Here is a 23,251-nt window from a genome sequence, read left to right as displayed (position 1 = left end):
AACAACTTTACTCATTGTTTATTTTACAAAAATTTCATTTGTTTGTTTTGTAGTTGTTACAAAAACAAAAGAAATTTTAACAACTTTTTGATCGATAAAAGTTACAGAATATGCCTACAGGTTCGAAAGTGGACTGCCACTCATCCATGTACCACTCATTCATGTACCAACAATGTTTGCAAAGTGCAGTTTAAGGAAATCATCAGAATACGAGACTCCCCGCAGTCCCCCAGCACTTAACACCAGCACTCGATGTTCCAATCCCTGAAAATGCATCATTTTTGCATTTTAATTGGATATTGTTAGCTCTACGTTTTGCACGGTCAATGAGTGCACCCCTACCAGAATTAGCGGAGATTGTCACAGTTAGACAGACATAACCATCGTATCATCTGCCCCCCTACTCAGTAACTTTTTAACAACTTCACTCATTGTTTATTTTACAACAATTTCATTTGTTTGTTTTGTAGTTGTTACAAAAACAAAAAAAATGTTAACAACTTCTCAATCGATAAAAGTTACAGAATAGGCCTGCAGGGGGCCTATTCTGTAAAATTTTAACAACTTTACTCATTGTTTATTTTACAACAATTTCATTTGTTTGTTTTGTAGTTGTTACAAAAACAAAAGAAATTTAAACAATATCGAAAGTTGTTAAAAGTTACAGAATAGGCCTACAGAGGTCTGACAAAGGACATCACCTGGCAATCTGTCGTTTAACTTGGGTCAGAACATCTCACCATAATTGTCTCCATCAGCAGACCGCCCGATTTCATCATTCACGTCTGAACGTGGCATTTTCATAAATTTTGGGAAAGGTAATCGGCCTAGTTTCAGAGATTTCACTATAGTTATTATAATCACCGCTTCAGAGATCAGACCAATCCTTCTGATGTTCAGATAGCAAAGAAAAAATTCCGAGGCAACAATACTGCTGCATCCGGTGACCATATACCTGCTGGTCGAATGCATTGTGTGAGACCAAATTTACCATTAGAGGCCACGTGATTAGCAAATTAGTGTGATGAGCTTCGTCGAGCAAACCCTAGTGCCCTAAAGTCAGTGGGCTGACACTGGAAATTAACAGGTTGGTAGGTGAGCATAAGCGGAACAACTCATCTGAGGAATTCCAACATTGGAGCCGGAATTAGTGAATTGTGGGCAACGGTTAAGCCACTCTAAATGCCTGAAAACAAGGAAGTTACTACCTCAGTCACGTTGGAGGGTGTTATGCAGACTGATCTGATATTATGCGCAAGTTATTTTAATCGAGAGTTTGTGGAGCATCCTGGGAGTGACAGGGCGAAGAAAAGAGTACTACATCGCATTAGATCTCTTCCTGTCAAGGATAACCCACCACACTTTACAATGGATGATGTTGGGAATGCTATCCGGAACGCTAAATCACCACAAGAATTGGGACCTGTGGGCCTATTCTGTAACTTTTTAACGACAGTCGATATTGTTATTTTTTCGAGAAACTCGTTTTAACAACATAATTGACAACCTTTGAATTCTGTAAACAAATTTTAACAACTTTTGTTAAAAATGTCGTTATAGAAACAACACCAAAATTGTCGTTGTTAAAAAATCGACAAAAAAGTTCAATATTGGATTTGCCTTTGGTTTGTGTGTATGTTTTGTTTATGAATACATTCAAAATTGAAAGCTTTTGAAAGTTTATAGACAATTTGTCTACATTTTTACAGAATAGCACAATCGTTACTGCAAACAATATTTAGTGTCGACAACGTTGTCGATCCGACGATTGTTAAAAAGTTACAGAATAGGCCTACTGATGAAATCTCCGGGAGTCGAGTATCTCACAAAAGTTCTCAACCTATCGCTAGCCATCCACATCATTCCCGAAGTCTGGAAAATGGACAGGACGCAAGCACAGGTAAATAGTATAGACCGATTTCGCTTTTGTCGCCCGTAGCATAGAATCTTGAGGCTTTACTCCTACCCAGCATAGGAAATAGCTATCCAGTTGTCGATCATCAGCATGGGTTCCGTAAGCAGCGCAGCACGACAATAGAGCTGCACGCCATCTACACACATATTAGTAGAGGACTCTACTGGAACATGCCTTGTGGTAGAACAGTAATGGTGACGCTCGACTTATCAAAAGCCTTTGATATTATCATACTTTGAGGACATCGAGCAGACTACCCCCCGGCCATTTGAATGAATTCAGGAACAAGCTGTCCAAGCCTCGTAGAGTGAAATAGTGAGTTCCCCAAGGTGGGGTGATATCTCCGGAACGGTTTAACCTCTACCTCTCCTGTATTCCAACTCCTCCAGACGGCATTGAGATTGTAACGTATGCGGATGTTTGTACGATCTTGGAGTCAGGGTTCTTCCCTGATGTCATTTGTGAAAGGCTGAACTCTTATTTGACGGGTTTACCACCTCCTTCCACGCGAGGAATATGCAAATAAATTTACAACCACTCTATTCAGCAAATGGACTGCAGAGGTGAACACTGAGTTTAATATCATGGTCGATGGTAACAGAATTTCGACGACCAACAACCACCAAATTCTAGGAGTCACATTTGACAGCATGTTAATGGCGTCCGCGCATGCCACATCTATCTGCGACAAGTTGAGATGCAGGAACAATGTCCTCAAGTCCTGACAGCACATGGGGTGCACATAAAGAAACCTTGTTTACCACATATAGCGCGATAGGTCGGTCTGTGGTAAGTTATGTGGCGCCAGTGTGGTCCACGAATATAAGTATCAGAATGCCGTCCTGAGAACTGCAACAGGGTGCCAACTGATGTCTTCAGTGGACCATCTACATGAGGAGACAAAGACTCTTCCAGTACAGCAACACAATGGCACATGATACAATAAGAAGGTAGCAGCAACTGCCGTTTTTGGTAACATAAGATGTCAAAATTTGACATAAATTCAATGCAATTGCCACATTATGTTACCATCAGCTGGGCTGATAATGCTACCTTCTTATTGTATCATGCAATGGCATGCTTTCGTTGCAGTACTTGCTCGGGTTTTAAAGTGAGAGCCATATGGTGAATAGGACCAACCTAGGCATGTCAGAGAGATGTTTATGAGAGAGAGAGAACCTCTAAGTAGGTTTAAATAGCATTCACACCGATGCAGTCGCAGATGCCATTAATAACTATGTGATCATCCCATATCTATCGCAGCTGAGGAGCATCTGCTGCCACGACAAACCAGAGTAGTTTTGATTCAACTACGATCGGGATGGTGCCGCCGCACAGTGGTCCCACTTGTATGGAAAAGAGTGTCAAAAATAGTTCTAATCGAGCTACCGCCTCCAAATTTTAAACGTAGGTTTGTAACAAGCCAAAAAGATAGAAAACCATTTTTAGTGGATGTAGGTCCATATTTGGGTATAGCTCCCATAGAAAGGTACCGCCCGATTTGTGGTATTTTGACAATTTTGGCCAAATTAACCAACCGATTTGGATGTTATTTTGCATTTTGAGTTCTGAGTGAATAAACTACCTCCTTGCAAAAAATATTCAATATAGGTCCACGTTTAGGTATAGCCGCCATATAAATGTACCCTCAGATTTTCGGTATTTTTACCATTCTAGCGAAATTTTCCAACTGATTTGGCTGTAATTTGGCACCTTGAGTTCTGAGTGAACCAAATACCTCTATACAAAATGTCCAATATCGGTCTACGTTTAGGTATAACCACCATATAAACGTACCTCCCGATTTTCGAAATTTTGACGATTTTACCCACATTTTTCAACTGATTTGGCTGTAATTTTGCATTTTGAGTTCTGAGTGAGCAAAATACCTCCTTGCCAAAAATGTTCAGTATAGGTCCAAGTTTAGGTATAGCTCCCAAATAAACGTACCTCCCGATTTTCGGAATTTTGACGATTTTACGGGCGTGGTGTAAAAGGAATAACTTAGCGGGTGGCAGATTGGGGCAGCTGGACTTTTTTTAATCGTAAACTAGAGACTTTCCCCTGCATTCTAAAAAAAATTCGAGACTGACAAATGCTCACAACATTAGTAAAACTCAACATAAATTAATAGTAATTATATTAAAAATAGCAGAAAAAGGCATTTATTTAGAAATTATTTTTAATGAAGTTAGAAAACGATTTATGCATTTGTTTTTTCGTAAAAACATTGCCAATGCCATCACATATAAGTTTCATTTTGAAAATTGCACATTTACCTCTCCAATTTTTTATAATTTTACTCATAACGTACGAATGCTTTGCGGATGTATTTTTCGTTTTTAAGGCCTCACATACATACAAATCACAACTTCTTCGACTTAACTTGGCGTATAACCGCTGTAAATTTAGTCCCAATTTACATTAAGCGAGTTTACTTGCGGCAATTGTCAGTTCGATGGAGAGAGAGGTGAGGCATGTGGTAACCCTTTTCCTCTCAACACCCTCTCTTACCAACAAACTGACAATTACCGCAAGTAAACTCGCCTAATGTAAATTGGGACTTACAAAAATAAGGCTGGATGTTAAAAATTTTATATGTTTAGAGAATATTTATTTCAATCGCAATAAAATTTGTCGCCATCAATTTTTCGATTTTTGTCCACGGGCGGAACCACTGTGCGCCGTCTAAATTCCTATAGGACAAGCATCGATCCTTGTGCAAAACATATGCCCAGCATGCGGCATAGGCCCACACGACACTGCACATTTTAACTGCCATGCCAAACCTACTCAACTAACTCCAGTGGCCACAACCCATAGAAGCAGCTACATTTGTAGAATTGGAAATGAACCCAGAGCCAGATTAAGAAGAATAACGAACTTACAAATATACCATATACTATTACAACAACAACTGCTAACTACCATGTTTTTTGACTGAATTTGAAAAATTTAGCTTTCATCCAAATTGTAGTACGTCTTTCATCCACCGGGGTGAAAGTGGAGACCAGTGGTGGGATACTCTAACCCATTTTTTGGATATCGAAAAAAATCAGTAAAATTAAAATGCTTATAACTTTGGTAATTAACGAAAATTTTCGATAGTTAACAACCAAAATAAAGTTGTCGCTAAGTCCTACCGATATCAACAGTGTTGTCAATTTTTACAGTGTTTTATTTAACTTGGCTTTGGTGTCCGTTTAGTTAAAATCTCGTAACTCATTTTTAGCACAGTTGCATTTGACCAATCGAACTGAAACTGTTTATTGATACTTTTCATTCATAATTTTGTGTTTTAATTTTAATGATTTTATCGGTAACTCAAAGAATGAGTTACAGAATTACACTACAGATGTTTTTACCTACGACTAACTACAAATCAGCAATAGCATACCGGATCCGTCTTACGAGAAATCTTATATGCATTATGCTGTGCATAATAATAAGCCAATATAATCCATGTAAAGGAATGTGTTTAACAAATTCCTTCATAGATACACTCCCACAACAGCTCCACATTTATCCCCATCAAGTTGATATGGCAACGTTTTTTGTTTATTTTTTTCAATAAAACATTGAAAGTAGAATAAACTTCTTCTATATTTTGTGGAATCTATTGCAGTCGGCACATTCCATTATAATCAATCGCCTGCTCTCCACTACACAAAAAATGGACAGCGCCAAGGATAAAAAGACCCGAAAGAACATTTCAAATACGGCAATGAAATCTCGCCGCTTGAGACGTTCCCAAAACAATGCCAAAAACTGTGGTAGTTGTCCTGATCGTCAAATGAATATTAAACAAGCTATTCATGCTGCTGATTCCGACTCCACTGAAGTTGAATCATCCACCGATGAAGAAGAGCGCTGGAAGGATGTTGCTCGTTCGGCTGAAGTACCAGCAGATTATTATAATATTCAAAAATTGGTGAAATACATAAAAGCTGGAAACCAAACAGCCACCATAGTGTCGTTGTGTTGTCTCCAGGATTATGACTTGACAACACAAATTAATCAATTTGCCATACAGGATATTGGTGGTCTGGATGTATTGGTGAATATATTGGAATGTAATGATGACAAGTGTCGCCTGGGTGCCTTGACGGTTTTGGCTGATATTTCGTTGAATATTGATATTCGAAAAACTATTGTGGATTTGGATGGCATACCGCTGATTATAGATATTTTAAATTCCTCGCTGAATAATTTGAAAACTGTAGCAGCCGAAACGCTGGCAAATGTTGCGAAGGTTCGTTTGGCGAGAAAATATGTTCGTGTTTGTGGTGGTATACCGAAATTGGTGGATTTATTGGATATAAAATTGCAGTAAGTAGAGGGCGTTGTATAATTGAGAGAAGCTTTGAATCTTTCGTTGACACTGTTTTTAAGCTTTTGGAAATAAATCTTAGTTTCTGCTCAACGAAATTTGTCTAGCAGAAAATAGGAGAGGAAAATGTGAATGTGCAGTTTATGGAACACACCTCTAGCTGCAAGCTAAACAAGCTTGTGTAAGCTGCACAATCACTATATCAACTAAATTGCCTCTTCTTTGCTTTTTTTAGTATTCTACAGACACCACGCGAAGAATTGAATGTTGAAGAACTTGAACTGCTCAATATGGCCAGGGCTGGAGCCAGGGCTCTATGGTCATTGTCAGATTCACGTCACAATAAGGAGATAATGCGGAAAAGTGGAATTGTACCCTTGATGGCTCGTTTGCTGAAATCCTGTCACATTGATGTGGTTATACCGATTATGGGTACAATACAGAAATGTGCATCTCAGGTAAGAAACCTCCAAGAAATTAATAGGATGGAAAATAATAGTCCACCCCAATTGCATAGCCCAAATTTCAACTGGCAATAAGAACAGAAAATATGGTGGCAGACATTGTAAATCACTTGAATTCAGCCAGTTTGGACTTGAAAATGGAGGGCAGTACTGCCATCTATAAATGTGCCTTTGATCAGGCCACCAGAGATTTGGTAAAAGAAGCTGGCGGTCTGGAACCTTTGGTGGCAATAATTAAAGATAAAACCATACGAGAAAATAAACCACTATTAATTGGAGCCACAGGAGCTATCTGGATGTGTGCTGTATCCGATGCAAATGTTATGAAATTCGATCAGCTGCGTACGGTCAATCATTTGGTTACCTTGCTGAATGATGAATCCGACGAGGTATTGACTAATGTTGTTGGTGCCATAGCCGAATGTGTAAGGTTTCAACATAATCGTGATGTTCTACGGAATGCTAATGGTTTGCCTTCCTTGGTATCATTGCTGAATTCTTCACATGCTCCATTGTTGGAGAATTTGGCTAAAGCCCTCAAGGAATGTGCTGAGGATACGGAAAGTATGAGTATTTTGGAGGATTTGGATGCGGTGCGTCTTATTTGGTCTTTATTGAAAAACACCAATCCCCGAGTTCAGGCATATGCCGCATATGCCATTTGCCCATGTGTGGAGAATGCTCGAGAATCAGGAGAATTGGTTAGAAGTTTGGTGGGAGCTATGGAACTGGTAGTTGGTCTACTGAGATCGAAAGATATATTGGTATTGTCGGCAGTGTGTGCTGCCATTGCAACCATTGCCAAGGATAGCACTAACTTGGCCATATTAACGGATTTGAAGGTGATCTATAAATTGGCTGAGTTAGGTAAGTTTGTTTCCGTAACGTGATAATACGATATTTTTTAATTTTTTTCATTTTTTTATCTTCCAGTAAACACCACGGAAGATTTGCTTAGAAAATACCTGGCAGCAGCCATTGCAAGTTGTGCCACCTATGGTAATAATACTCAAGAGCTGGGACGTCTGCGCACAGTTACACCAATTGTATCCTATATGACCAGCGATGATCCTGAGGTGCATCGTACTACAGCTATGGCTTTGGAAAAGTTATCAATGGATCCGCAAAATTGTATTACTATGCATCAGGTACTTGTAGCACTTACAATATATTTTTTAGTAACAATTTGGCGCCCAATGTGGGGTCCGAATCCACGACCCTTACATTAAGAGTTTCATGCTGAACCGACAGACTTAGGCGGTCACATTTTGTAGCAATCGACGTTCTAAAAGGAACGAAAAATAGAAATCGCAGACCCACAAGTGACAAGAACCGCCCTCATCCGGCATATATTTCGATTTTTCGTTTCTTTTAAAACGTCGGTTATTAACAATTTTTATTTCCCGGATGTTTTATGCAAATTATAAAATTGTTCTTACAGAGTGGCGTGGTACCATTTTTACTGGAATGTGTCGGCTCTACCAACAAAGAGTTACAATTGGCTGCAGCTGGTTGTCTGCGCAATATACGCGAATTGGCATTGAGAGCCGAGGAATATTTACTTAAAATCGATGATGACTGAACCCGCCAATCAAAGGTTCCAAATAAAACACCCATCAATTATGTAGTTTCATTGTATATCTTTGCACTCTTGTTTGTTTGTATCAGCTGCTTAATTTCTCCTTTGGTATAGTAAAATAAATAAATACACTTACAAAAAATATAAATTTGTTCTAAGCTATTTACACAGTCAGTTTACATTGGTGACAATAAAAAAAATATAATTTATCCAAATCACTCTGGATGGCATCTCTGGCTTTGGTTCAGTAGCTTGCATTACTCCCCCTTGTGGAGATGCTCATGCGTCGTTCGACACGATTTGTGTGCGGCAGAAAACCTGGTGGTGGATAACGCCAACGACGAGGCTTCGATAGCAAAGTACCATCTGTTGAAGCACGACTACGGAATGGTGTCTCTAATTCACTGTGCGAACTATTCAAACTACTCGACCGCATGTCATCATTGGATTCGGAATGATCATTTTCCTCGAGGCATGCATTGTTGATGACCAAAAAGGAACGCCTTGTTTCATTGGCCAGAGAGGCAGTTTCATAAAATGAACAGCCCGAATCTGGACTTATAGCCTCGTTTTGAACATCACTTGTGGAACGTTTGAGTTTGGGATTTTTACTGGATACACGCCAAAAACGAAAGACATCTCGAAAAACATCTTGGACCTAAAGAAAAACCGTAATTATTAAATAGAAAGGGAATCCTCATTTCAAAATCTCAATTACCTGATCAACACTCTCCCTTACTGAAATCTCATGAAAACAGGCACAGGATAATTCACGATATCTTCTTTGACCCTCCTCTACTGTGACCATGCGATCGCCAGTTTGATCATTTTTATTACCCACCAATATGACGGGAACATCCGCCATACCATCCTTATTGTTTGAGCCCAACTTACGTCGTTTCTTATTGTAATTAATGAGAAATTTTAGACGATTGCATTCGTCAAAACTGCACTTGTCGGTCACCGAATACATCAAAATGAAGGCATCAGCCCAGCGTATATTTGTCTCCAAATTACTACAGTCGTTTTCCTGCAATCAAAAAACGATAGATAAACATTACAAAGCAGATAATAATACGTGAAAGTAAAACACCTAAAATCAAACCGAAAGCTAAGTTTTCTAGAAATACTTTTTGAAAAAAAAAAAAACAAGTAAGAAAAGTCTATAGTCGGACGGAGCCGACCATGGGATACCCTATACCACTATCCCTGGACAATCTCTCTCCACGGAACTTCTTTTCAATGATTGTGAAAATTTAATTATCAAATATCAGAGATGTAATGTATAACACTTATGACCAAAACCAAACAGTTATCTAGCATGACAAAGACATTTTTGTAGCAGGAAATGAAAATTTAGTTCACACAAACTAAAATGTAATGGAACCCACTTATGTAGTACTACTACTTCCATTGTTTAACCGCTACGTTATTGAAATTTTTACCAATTTCACACAAAAGTTTCAGTCCATTTAACCCGCTAAGTATTATTTGATCTTCACGTTGGTTTGTACGCTTCTTCTTCATCATAAACTCAAACTTTGTTTAAAATTTTGCGGGTTATTATTTTCACCTACAGAGCCGCTACAAAATTGGTTAAAATTTTGTTTTTGGTCCAATTCATCCCCTGAACATTTCACGATCATCACCAAAAACTAATCATTTCTATTCTGTCCCGAACCCAACCTCCTTAAAAAATTCGTTACAATCGGTCCATAATTGCGGCTTTAAGCTTGTTTACAATTTTTAATGGACGGACATACATCGCTAAATCGCTTTATCTCGTCGATATATGAATTTTGGCATACCAAATAAGGGGTCTAGGACGAATATTTCGTGGTGTTACATAAACTTTTGGAGAGACAATATGTAGCATGGGATAAAAATGTGGTTCTCTACACAGAACCCATTATATATTAGGCAGTGGCTCGTTATCTAGCAAACACTTTATTGCAATTTACATCAGAGGAAAAGTCAGTAGTTTTTTCCATATGTAGGCTACTTTGTGAAATATATATGTATGTCCTCAAGGAAAAATAAAATTTTTATATTTTTCATACAAAAGTAATGGTCCATTTCACCCGCTAAAGAATATCAGATCATCATTTAAAATTGTAGGCATCTTTTTCGACCTATGCTCTTACCCGGTGCAAAATTTCGTGACTATTGATGTATAATTGCGACTTCTAGCGAGTTTATTATTACACTACAAACAAATAACGGAATATTTTAGGCTGTAATGGACAGACGGACGGACGGACGGACGGACACACATCTCAAAATCGCTTTATCTCGTCGAGATATGAAGATTGGTATACCACATTGGGGGTCTCCGACGAATATTTCGCGGTGTTACATGAATTTTTACCAAAACAAACTTATAATACCCTTTTCCACATTGTGGTATAGGGTATAATAATGGCCTGTTTCAGTAGACGATTCGAATGCAAACTCTTTCGAAATACTACCAAACTTCTGTTTTTTAAAAAATCTTTGATTCATTTTTGTTTTAAATCAAACAACAACAGGAGTTTGGTCATGGTACAATCATTACATTATAGGGTGGATTACTAGCCCAAAGGCCAACCCAAGTGTTTATAGATCTTATGAATGGATCAGGGTTCACTTGAGATGGAAGAGGCACCATGATAAGTCATGGGCGTAATCATGTTAAAGCCGGTTAAAACCGTTGCTTTTAACATTCTCCCCTACGTCACCCTCACCATACAAACGCGTTTTTAACCTCTAGAAACACTAATGCCACCTTCAATATTCCTAAAAGCGATGCGTCGTGTTATATGGCGGATATACCAAAATGGACTAATATAGTCAATTTTCAATACAAACATAATAAAGCTTTATTTCATGTGGGTCATTGCAAAACAAACTTTGACATTATTACAAATAAACAAAACTTTGCTTTTGTTATTAGTAATTTTGAAGTTATAAGCAAACTGGCTTCAGAGTTGTTTTTTAAAAATTTAATCAACCTGCCCAACCTTCTAATAACACTGTGACACAAAATGGAACTCAAAGTCTGGGGGGTGGAAAATTTCTTTTGAATGTGAAAGCCCTTGATGAGTATACTAAGAACCCAAAAGGAAATTTTCGCCATAGGTCAAGTTTCTGAGATATCGCGCGATGAAGTTTTTAAATTTTTCCCTATAATACTTTGGAAAATAGCTCCATATCTCCGTTTGGCGTTGTTGTAGCTTCATTTTGAGGTGACATGTCTTCAGTCAAATCGATTGACGAATCTTTTTGTAGAACATTTCATTCTTCTAACTCAATGCCTTTCATGTCCTTTTCGTCCTTTATTTCTTGAACCGTAGTGAAAGTACCACAAGATGAAATTTTTCAGCATCCAAATATTCTACAAAAATCTTGCTCAGAAGATTTTAGGTACGGTTCTCTTTGACAACTAATCGATTTTGTCCCGTTTTCATTGTCCTTTTTGATATTTAATCGGTTTTGGTTCAGAAATAAACTATGTTTTGTTTTTCTGTATATTCGTCATTGGGTATTTATTGGTATGTACACATAACCATTGGTTATTGCTTATGTAGACATCTGGGGTGCTTCTGAAATATTTACCACAAATAGCTATTGTAATGATGAACACGTTAATAACAAATTTTCTTGGAGGATAGATCCGGTTATCTCAATTTTTGAACCGGATATTCCGACATAAAAACCGATTTTTGAACCGGTTTTAAGTAACCGATTAAACTTATATGTATACCGTTAAAAAGCTTATAGAGTTGTCAATCAAATTAAATTATTTCGCTTCTGAAAACGTTGTTAGTTGCAGTTCTAGAACAAAAAAACCGTTTTCTTGAACCGTTTTTAAGGAAAAATATCAATACGCGCAAATATGGAGATCAAAGGCTGGGGGGCGAAAAATTCTTTTTGGCGATGAAAGTCGATGAAGGTAATATTACGAACCTGGAAGGAAGTTATGCCGTAGGTCAAACTTCTGAGTTATGACGCGATCAAATTTCGTTAGGTTTTTTGTCATGTAGGTATGTATAGTTTGTCAATAAATTAATTTCGCTATAACTCAGAAGTTTGACCTACGGCATAACTGTCCTTCCAGGTTCGTAATATTACCTTCATCGACTTTCATCGCCAAAAAGAATTTTTCGCCCCCCAGCCTTTGATCTCCATATTTGCGCGTATTGATATTTTTCCTTAAAAACGGTTCAAGAAAACGGTTTTTTTTTTGTTCTAGAACTGCAACTAACAACGTTTTCAGAAGCGAAATAATTTAATTTGATTGACAACTCTATAAGCTTTTTAACGGTATACATATAAGTTTAATCGGTTACTTAAAACCGGTTCAAAAATCGGTTTTAATGTCGGAATATCCGGTTCAAAAATTGAGATAACCGGATCTATCCTCCAAGAAAATTTGTTATTAACGTGTTCATCATTACAATAGCTATTTGTGGTAAATATTTCAGAAGCACCCCAGATGTCTACATAAGCAATAACCAATGGTTATGTGTACATACCAATAAATACCCAATGACGAATATACAGAAAAACAAAACATAGTTTATTTCTGAACCAAAACCGATTAAATATCAAAAAGGACAATGAAAACGGGACAAAATCGATTAGTTGTCAAAGAGAACCGTACCTAAAATCTTCTGAGCAAGATTTTTGTAGAATATTTGGATGCTGAAAAATTTCATCTTGTGGTACTTTCACTACGGTTCAAGAAATAAAGGACGAAAAGGACATGAAAGGCATTGAGTTAGAAGAATGAAATGTTCTACAAAAAGATTCGTCAATCGATTTGACTGAAGACATGTCACCTCAAAATGAAGCTACAACAACGCCAAACGGAGATATGGAGCTATTTTCCAAAGTATTATAGGGAAAAAATTAAAAACTTCATCGCGCGATATCTCAGAAACTTGACCTATGGCGAAAATTTCCTTTTGGGTTCTTAGTATAATCACGAGGGCTTTCATCTCCAAAAGAAATTTTCCACCCCCCAAAAATGCTGCTGCACAGTGTAATTGAACCATGGAGTTTGGTAGTATTCCGAACAAATTTGAATTCGAATGGTCTACTGATACAGGCCATTAATTTTTTTCAAAAAGTATTCCTAGAAAACTTTGGTCTTGGTTCGAGGCTAAAACCTCCAACAAATTTCAGGCGGAAAGTTTTATACCCTCAACGAAGACTAAATAATAGAATTTCATCTATTTCGGTAGGATAATGAGACTAAAACCTTTAAAGTACCGAACATCGGGAGGTACCGTTCGATTAGGGCTATATGAAAACGTGGGCCGAGTAGTACCAAATTATAAAGCTGTCTCCTAAATATTGGATGGTTATATCGACTTCTCCTAGGGAGCTGTCCTTTACATCCGTTAGAACGATAGAAAGATAAAAAGAACGATAAAAACTTGCGTTGGGCCAGTAACCCACCCTACCATGAAAAAATAAACAAAAACAAACCCCTCTAAAGTTGACGAACATCGCAAACGAAGGTGCAATTTACGCATTGGCAAATGTACCCTAAGGCCAATATTACTACCTTGCAGTAAATACGATGGATAAGCATCACACAACACCTACACATGTAGCAGACGCCTAAATTCCTATTGAGCGGGAATCGATCGCACCGTGCAAGACATCTGGCCAGTATGCGACATGGGCCCGCACGACACAAAACACCTTTTCAACTGCCCAGCCAAACCTACTCATCTAACTCCAGTGGATCTGTGGTTACATCCCATCAAAGTAGCCACCTTCCTGGAACTGGAGATAGACCCATAGCCAGATTGAACAGGAGAACGAACATACAAACATAATAATAAATCACTGTTACAACAACAACACCCATAGCTGCCATGGCATAAAGTTTGAGTTTGGTTGCGGATTTGTAGTGGGTCGGAGGTTAACACTTGCTACAATCCGGATAAAAGCAACATTTTTCAAAATCAGTTTTATTTGCGCCCATGCCACATTGACAAGTGCGAGCAGACCAAACGTATATTTTACGAACGCTTAGAAGAAACATATTGCCTTTGTCCTGCCCATGACATTTAAATTATTCTAGGTGATGTTAATTTCAAAATTGGAAAGGGGAATATCCTTGGGACAACTATCGGGGAAGTTAGCCTCCATACTGAAATGTCTGACAATAAAATGAGAACGTGATAGATGGTACACATTCTTCGAACGTGTTGCAAGTACAATCGTTCCTGGAGCAAACATCGACTCGGTTAACTACATTGTTACCGAATTAAACGTAGCAAATAAAGTAGGAATAGAAGTTAGGAAGTTAGAGAACGGTAAGCTGCAATCGCAACAGATAACCACAATATTATCCACTCAACTAACCCAATTGATTAATGAAAGCAAACCTCGTTCCGATAACATATCAGAACCGTAGCAAAATATTGCCCACTCCACGGAAACAGCCGCAAAATCCATTTGGATACCAGAGACCTCCACAAAGCAATCAATGGTACTATCAGGAGTGGCGTGCTGCTACCGAAGCGAAAATGCAGTATATAAGGCTACTTCAAAACCAGTAGTAACGCGTGGCTCACGAGAGTATCGGAAGAAGAGGAGAGAAACGTATTTTCGGCAGGAAAAATATAGAAATGGAAAAACCGGAAATGTGAAAAATCGAGATGTGCAGGAGCCAGAAAGAAATCCGAAAATTCAACCAAAGAGTGAAACATTAAACTTATGGCTTTGGAACAGGCACATCCTCCTGTAAAGACGAGCAAGGTAATCAGGTAACATATACAGGATATGGAAAGATCATTTTTCCAAATAGTTGGTATCCAATACTAAAGAACACGACGAAGATACCACAGATTCAATTCCAGAAGATGGTGTTGAGTGTATACCGGCCGGACCAGTTGAAGTAAAAACATCAATACATCAGCTGAAGAATAATAAGGCTGCCGGAGCCAATGGCTTACAACCCGAGCGACATTCTGATAAGGTGTATGCATCAGCTAGTTAGCACCATCCGGGAAGAAGAACGCGTATCCGATGATTGGAACCTGAGCATCCGATGTCTCGTCCACAAGAAAGAAGTTAAGACTGACTGTATGTTCTAAGTATAGGGGCGTAAGTCTTCTCCCTATTGCATAAGATATTGTGTGAACGACTAAAGCCTATGGACAATAAAAGAATTGGGCCATATCATTGCGGCTTAAGACCTGGCAAGTCCACCATTGACCAGATAGTTACCTTGCGGCAAATTCTGCAAAAGTCCTGAGAGATGCAGATCGATATTTGTCATCTTTTTGTCGATCCTATACGTTCAAAGGTACTCCAAGCAGCGTTGCCGACAGTTTTTGGTCGGAAATTGATAGGAAATCGATATGACACCGTGTGTAGTGATTGGAGCGCAAGATAAATCTCGAACGGATCTGCTAATTCAGTCCAAAATTTGGCTTTCGTAATATTTTTTCCAAACATTGTTTAAGTTCGAAGATAAGCCATATCGTTCCGCTCCTTCAGGTACCTTCCCCACAAAAGTTCAAAAAGGTTTGGAAAAACTGTGCGCACGATAACTCTTGAAGGTTTTGACCGATTTGATCCATACTTTACACATCCAAACTTTTATAATTAGTTCGCTTTAGGATAAAGATAGGGGACACGGGCGATAATAAATCCTAAAAAGCATTAATAAGCGAAAAAATCAGACAAAGTCCGTAAGAGAAAATAAAGAAAATAAAAAATCAATATTTACAAAATCTGTTGATAAATTTCAAATCCTCAATGAAAAACTCGGTTTGACAATGGACCCGAAGAAATGAGGTAGAAAATACATAGTTTTGAATTGTCAAGCATAAAGTCCATAAACAGTTGTCATTAAATTTCAATACGACGGGCCCGCAAAGCGGACCCCGGTCTACTAGTATCACTATAAAATGACCTTCGCGTTATAAAAAAAATATATATACCAATTTTTACTTACATTTTGCTGGCCGGTACCATCCAGGATATCAAATTGAACATAATCATTATCTAATGTCGTGTTAAATGTGTAAACTTTTTCCAAATTCGGATCATATTCTCCAATGTAACGGCGGGTAATAAAACGCACAACCATGGCAGTTTTGCCCACACCACTTTGACCCAAAACCATAACCTTCAAAGACTTCTGTTTGGTATGAATACCAAGTTTAGCCAACGAGGATTTCGGTGATGTTGTATTCATTGGACAAGATGAACTGGAAGACAAAAGATGAACAACAGAAAATACATTAATACTTCCAAAGCACTTTAACCGATCTGAGAGATTATTGCAAATGCTGTGTGGTGCTGTGCTGTGCGATGGCAAACCTTCAACATTTCACTGGAATTAAAATTAAAATTTTACTTTGCGACAGAATGAGTGGTGGCGGTTTGTTGGTATTTACACACTCGCTCACATAACCTACATATTTGTTTCGGGTTGTTGTTGGATTTAGTCTGCCATTCTATACAGTCGGCATTCATAAGTGTCCTTAGAATGGAAACAATAAAACATCGTAAATATTGAACGGGGTAAATGCATGCAACAAAAACAAAAAATTGAACACAATGTTTTATTTCTTGTTGTGTTTATTCTTTTGTATTTGTTGTCCGTGTGTCAAAGTGTTAAAAGGACATGTTTTTTCAATGGTCCCCTCTTGTGTATTTCTTCCCAGAACAAAATGAAGAATGTCACAAATACATGCCATTGGAATTCAATTTAAAGACAAACTCGGGTTTTTGGGTTGCAAAGGGGGAATGTGTAGGAACAAAACATGTGTCCTCAGTAATAAGTTCAACCATGACATTTAATAGGAATTGTACCAAAATATTTACGGTGCTACGCAGTATGTAAATATTACGCAGTTTTGTTGAAAATACGAATTTGTTTATTTCTAAAAATATAAAGGATATTAGGATAATTTTATCGTATGTGGAGGATAAAGCATACACAATTACGTAGCACAATCTTACAAGTAATGTCGTATTATCACACCGTCAATATTTTGGCTAAATACCCTGCACTTTGATACGATCAAAAATGTGCCTCATCGAAATAATGGAAATGGAACCATTTGGTTTAAACTTTGTACAGACTAGTATTTCTTTCAAACTTAAGCCAAGTTTGATGATGTGGTAAATCGGGCAAACATTCCTTACAAACATTCAACATTTATCACTTGGGTGCAATTTGAAATTTTTATCGCAGGTAGTCCATGTGGACTTGATTACAGTCACATATTCGTGAGGAAGTCCATACTTTCTAAAAACACCGTGCAAACTTTGCATGTCGTCATATTATGTTCAAACTTATATAAAATTCGTTGTTGGACTATATCGATTCACTTCTTTTTGTACCTTCCCCACAAAAATCTCCACATAACTATATTTTAAGGTCTGTTTTGTTTTTATCTTGGGTGTATGTTGAGGCTCTGATTACAACATATACATACTTCTTCGCTCGGGTAGGCCATATAGCTCGAGACAATGATCCAAAGTTTCCCCAAAAAATCTACATTGACTAACATTACTTACTATTTACTTATATGGCCTTCTACAGAACATTTCTTCTATAAGCCGAACTAAGAAAATATTACCATTATTTGCTGATTTTCGTTCCTAATTTGGAATATCGTGTTTTTAAATGGTTTTATTTAGCTCACCCCGTTTGTTTTATTTATTATTTATTCTTGGGTCAAATTTAGTAATTCATATTTCACCCTCTTCCTGTCAACCGATTAATCTGAAATTTTGTATACACTTTGGATTTTGGTGACAATATAATTATATTTATTCATTATCATTATAAATTCAAGATGGCGGCCGCTACAAAATGGCGGATAACGTAGGTTTTATCAATCCCATCAATATGGGTATCAAATGAAAGGGCTCAACAAGCTCAACAACAATATACTATAAATAAAAAATTGAAATCCAAGATGGCGGACGCTACAAAATGGCGGATAACGTAGGTTTTATCAATCCCATCAATATGGATATCAAATGAAAGGGCTCAACAAGCAGAATACAATAACAATATACTGTAATAAATTGAAATCCAAGATGGCGGCCGCTACAAAATGGCGGATAACGTTGGTTTTATCAATCCCATCAATATGGGTATCAAATGAAAGGGCTCTACAAGCAGAATACAATATACTATAAAAAATTGAAATCCAAGATGGCGGCCGCTACAAAATGGCGGATAACGTAGGTTTTATCAATCCCATCAATATGGGTATTAAATGAAAGGGCTCAACAAGCAGAATACAATATACTATAAAAAATTTAAATCCAAGATGGCGGCCGCTACAAAATGGCGGATAACGTAGGTTTTATCAATCCCATCAATATGGGTGTCAAATGAAAGTGCTCAACCAGTAGAATACAATGCACTATATAAAATTAAAATCTAAGATAGCCGCCTCTACAAAATGGCGGATAACTTAGGTTTTATCAATCCCCTCATAATGGGTATCAAATGAAAGGTCTCAACAAATAGAATACAATTTACTATGCAAAATTGAAATCTAAGATGGCCGCCGCTACCAAATGGCTGATAACAATTTTTTATCAATCCCACCAATATGGGTATCAAATAAAAGGGCTTGACAAGAAGAATACAGTTCACTATACAGTACATCTTATACACCCGAAAGCCATACTGTTTCCAGCTAAGTACAATTACGGGACGGCTGAAAGAAGAATGTTGCCTTTAATACTATCATGGGCTTCTACTATACATAAAATGCAGGGCAGCACTGTGGATCACGCAGTCGTATACTTAGGTGCGAAACTGTTTGAAGAAGGTCAAGCCTACGTGGCTCTTAGTAGAGTAAGATCTCTGCAGGGACTACGTATGGAGGAGTTGGACTGCAATAAACTAACGGGCAAGAAACCTTGCAATAATGAAGCACTAAACGAATTAAACAGAATGCGAAATAAAAACTAAAAACTAGAAAATGAAAATAGGTAAAAAAACTTTTTAAGTTAAACGGTTTTATGTTAAACATACATTGCAATGTTTAAGATAAATGTACTAAAAACCAAAAAATAATAAAATAGATACAGTCGTGGGAATTATAAACATATGCATAGACTAGACTAAAATAAAACCGTGGGGCACGTCAATTGTCTACAAATTATCGACTTAATGGGCGATTGAAGAATCGTTTAATTCGTCGTTAGGCAGTTGGCCCGCAGACGGTGAGGAAATTACTTACTATTTCTTGCTCATGGAAATTCCAATAGATATACGCTCCATGTAAATAAAAGAGATGTTTCAACTAGTTTATCGTTGGACATTCACACTGCTGTCTGGCGAGGAATTGTTTCAATGCTCGTAGTTTGTGTTTAATCGACAAAGTACTACTCGCTCACCACTATGAAACCCTAAAACTCGCTTATAATCGAGCTTGCTAGCTTGTTTCCACATTCTAGCCCTACTTATCACACGTCCATCGTTGTCGGTTGAACAACTGCCTAATTATAGTGTAAAATTACAAAACAAACATTTTAATCAACGATTGTAGACAATTGACGTGCCCCACGGTTTTATTTTAGTCTAGTCTATGCATATGTTTATAATTCCCACGACTGTATCTATTTTATTATTTTTTTGTTTTTAGTACATTTATCTTAAACATTGCAATGTATGTTTAACATAAAACCGTTTAACTTAAAAAGTTTTTTTACCTATTTTTATTTTAGATCTCGTCATCTACTTATTTACTCCATCGAAACCTTGGCCTTTCAGCCGCTTTAGCATATTCTCTTTCAACCTTTCTAAAGGTATCGGTTACTTCATTTACTGATCAACCCATGATGAAAATGTCGTCAGCATAAGCAAGTAACATGTCGCTGTTGATGTATATTGCGACATTTCTTTTGACATTTTCATCTCTTTAAACAGGATGTCGAAGAGGTCACACGAAAGGGTACTAAATTTTTCGGACCGCTTTCTCTCTATTTTAACCGGGTATCAGTTAGTGTCATCTTACAAAAACGAATGAGCTTTGCGAGAATACCAAACTCAGATATGACTTGGAGTACCTATGAACGTGTAGGGCTGTCGAAGGCTTCTTTATAATCGATAAAAATATGACAAGTATCGATCTACATCTATTATGCATTTTCCAGTATTTGCCACAAGGTAAATATCCGGTTGATGGTGGATTTGACAGGTCTAAAACTGCCTTATTTCGTTGGCTTTAGTCGTTCACACCATAACCCTGACAGTATCTTACAAGCAATATGGAGCATACTTATGCAAATGTAATTATAGCACACAGTCTTATTTCCTTTCTTGTGGACGGGGCACAGGATGCTGGCGCTAACTAGCTGATTCATACCCCTTAACAGCATGTCGCCTCCGTTTTTTGAACAGCTCGTCTGGTAAGCGATCGGCTCCTGCTGTCTTATTATTCTTCAGCCGTTTTATTGCTGTCTTCCCTTCATGTTGGAGGTATACATTCAATACAATCTGCTGGGATCGGATCTGTGGTATCTGTGTGGATGTCCACAATTTGGAAAGTGATCTTTCCATATCCTGAGAATACTATCTGCATCTGTTACCAGATTATCTTGCTCCTCCTGCTTACAGGTTGATGTTTACTCTTTGGTCGAACTTTCGCACTCTATTCTGACTCCTGTACATTTCGATGTTTTCACATTTCTGCTTTTCCATTTATCTCTTATTCCTGCGGAAAACCGTTTCTCCTTTTCACCCAATGACACTCTCGTTGCTACTGGTAGTAGATTAGCCCTATATTCCGTATTTTTCTTTTCGGTAGCAGCACGACACTTTTGGTCATATCATAGGTTCCTTGGTGGAGGTATCTGGTATCCAAGTATGGATTTTGCGGCTGTTTGCATGGAGAGGGCAATACTTTGCTACTGTGCGGAGCTAGTAGTGATTTTATTAAGCAATTGGGTCAGTTGAGTGGCTACCTGTTGTTATTGCAGCTTTTTATACCCTCAGCATTTATGCTAACGAGGGTATATACACTTTCATACGGGCAAAATGTGCCTCATCGAAATAATGGTTTTAGACCCCAAGTATGTTTGGACGAAATGTGTTTCAGACAATTTGGAGTCGATTGAGCAATGTCCGTCCGTCTGTCTGTCTGGCTGGCTGGTGCGCACGATAACTCTCGAACGGATAAACCGTTCGAAGATGGGCTATATCGGTCCACTCCTTAAGGTACCTCCCCCACAAAAGTTCGAAAATGTTCGGAAAATTTGTGCGCACGATAACTCTTGAAGGTAGTAACCGATTTCATCCATACTTTGCACATCGTGAAATTTCTAATAAACTTAGATGAGGTTCCAATATGGACTCAATAGGTCCACTCCTTCGGGTACCTCCCACACAATATTTAGGAAAAGTTCAGATTAGCACCTGCTCTGGAATCGCTTTGATTTTTGTTGCAACAACTTGTATTTACTGCCACCCATACGACGGTACAAGTTTTATCAGGGGCAAGTCCATAGTTCCTGAGTGTGTGGTGGGTGGAGCGCAAGATAACACTCGAACGGATCTGCCGATTCGGTCCAAAATTTGGCCTTCGTAATATTTTGTCCCAACATAGTAAAAAGTCGCAGATAAGCAATATCGGTTCACTCCTTCAGGTACCTCCCCCACAAAACTTCAAAAATGCTCGGAAAAATTGTGCGCGCGATAACTCTTGAAGGGAGTGACCTATGTAATCCATACTTTGCACATCCTAATATATCTACCAAATATAGATCAGGTTCGAATATGGACTATATTTGTCTATTCCTTCTGGTACCTCTCACACACAATTTCGGATAAGTTCACTTTAAGACCTGCTCTCGAATCACTTTGATTTTTGCTGAAGCAACTTGCATTCGCTGCCTCCATTACGACGGTAAAAGTTTTTTCAGGGGCAAGTCCATATTTCTTAAGAAAACAACCATATGTAATGGCTGGAGAGCTCGAGCCGAATACTGCGATCGTCCACAGTTTGGACATCGTAATATTTCTTCGAATATTAAATGAAATTCGAAGGTGGTGCTTATAGGTCCACTCCTTCCGGTACCTCCCGCACAAAAGTTCGAAAATATTCGCTAAAATGGTACGCGCGATTTCTCATGGACGTAGCAACGGATTTGGCCCAAACTTTGGATCTCTAAATATTGTCGAAACTTAGTTTATGTTCAAGTATTCAAGTATCTGTCCAATACTTGTGGTACCACCCGCACAAATGTTCAACATTTTTGTGTGGTTAAAGGTCTGTTCGAGGATCCTTTGGAAATATTTACCGAAGGTTTTTCTAGTGGCCCTGTTTACAGCTGTATTATGTTTTTCGTAGGCAAGTATGGCCCAAAGGCTCAATCTATCGGTATTCCAAGCAAAATTTTGAGCTTTAATTCAAACTATATTTTTGTCGGTTCATACGCCCAAAATTTTGGAAACCCCAATAAATACATAAGTTTTTTTTTCTTTTGAAAAAAGTGTTTTACTCCACACATGCTGAGGGTATATCTCTGTCGGCAAAGCCGAGTGATACTTTTTTACTTGTTTAATTTGCAAATACGGTATCCGGATATTAGCGATCATACAACAACTTATAAATGTATTGAAGTATTTTATGATTTTCATGGGATATTACTTCAGTGGTTTCTCGTTCCTTCTAAAGGGTTTAGAGTTTTCCGTCTCCGTATTCAGTCGCTCCACTGGAGTACAGATCCTGTTTGCAATCGCGCAATATGGGAACAGACACTGTAATTTCACATTTTTGGTTCGCGCCGCATATTTTATTTTTGCAGTACCATATCCACCACGTGGGGAGGTGTCCGATGAGAGAAAAAAAAAACATCTTACCGATGTCTAATTTGTTGTTTTGTGTCTGTTCGTACCCTATTTGTTACATTTAACCGGGTACATACATACCTTTGTCTTTCTGACTGAAATTCGTCGGTAAAGGTCCACGTTTCGATAT

The 23,251-nt window shown here is 38.0% G+C and overlaps 2 protein-coding genes across 6 annotated transcripts in view; one reads left to right on the top strand and one right to left on the bottom strand.

Moving 5' to 3' along the window:
- The first annotated feature begins 1,582 nt into the window (after positions 1-1,582).
- Positions 1,583-8,430, top strand: gudu (Armadillo repeat-containing protein gudu). The gene is made up of 6 exons (XM_073964785.1): positions 1,583-1,900; positions 5,541-6,244; positions 6,481-6,703; positions 6,763-7,576; positions 7,643-7,857; positions 8,151-8,430. Exons 1-6 carry the CDS (start codon positions 1,799-1,801, stop codon positions 8,289-8,291), a joined length of 2,199 nt encoding a protein of 732 aa, XP_073820886.1. The 5' UTR covers positions 1,583-1,798; the 3' UTR covers positions 8,292-8,430.
- LOC141391980 (ras-related and estrogen-regulated growth inhibitor) overlaps positions 8,330-23,251 on the bottom strand; it is a 56,812-nt gene continuing 41,890 nt past the window's right edge. For 3 of the 5 annotated variants that reach the window (XM_073964794.1, XM_073964795.1, XM_073964797.1), the window contains exons 2-4: positions 16,249-16,504; positions 9,007-9,318; positions 8,330-8,946 (exon numbers count right to left, since the gene is read on the bottom strand). In XM_073964794.1, the coding sequence (XP_073820895.1) occupies positions 8,533-8,946; positions 9,007-9,318; positions 16,249-16,504 (982 nt within the window). In that variant the 3' untranslated portion in view covers positions 8,330-8,532. Of the gene's footprint in view, positions 8,947-9,006; positions 9,319-16,248; positions 16,505-16,616; positions 16,780-23,251 lie in introns of all 5 variants that reach the window. The other 2 variants (XM_073964799.1, XM_073964796.1) reach the window with 1 other exon arrangement.

The sequence above is a fragment of the Musca autumnalis genome, unplaced genomic scaffold, assembly GCF_047663935.1.
Source record: "Musca autumnalis isolate F117 unplaced genomic scaffold, ASM4766393v1 scaffold_2, whole genome shotgun sequence".
In the NCBI taxonomy this organism is placed as follows: domain Eukaryota; kingdom Metazoa; phylum Arthropoda; class Insecta; order Diptera; family Muscidae; genus Musca; species Musca autumnalis.
The sequence above is the reverse complement of the archived record's forward strand: the minus strand, read 5'-3'. Positions and strand labels throughout refer to the sequence as shown.

Excerpts from the sequence above, each read along its gene's own strand:
- gudu (XM_073964785.1), top strand. The coding sequence starts at position 1,799 with ATGAAATCTCCGGGAGTCGAGTATCTCACAAAAGTTCTCAACCTATCG. Across the intron at positions 1,901-5,540 it reads TGGACAGGACGCAAGCACAG|TCGGCACATTCCATTATAAT; the intron begins GTAAATAGTATA and ends AATCTATTGCAG. Across the intron at positions 6,704-6,762 it reads TACAGAAATGTGCATCTCAG|CCCAAATTTCAACTGGCAAT; the intron begins GTAAGAAACCTC and ends CCAATTGCATAG.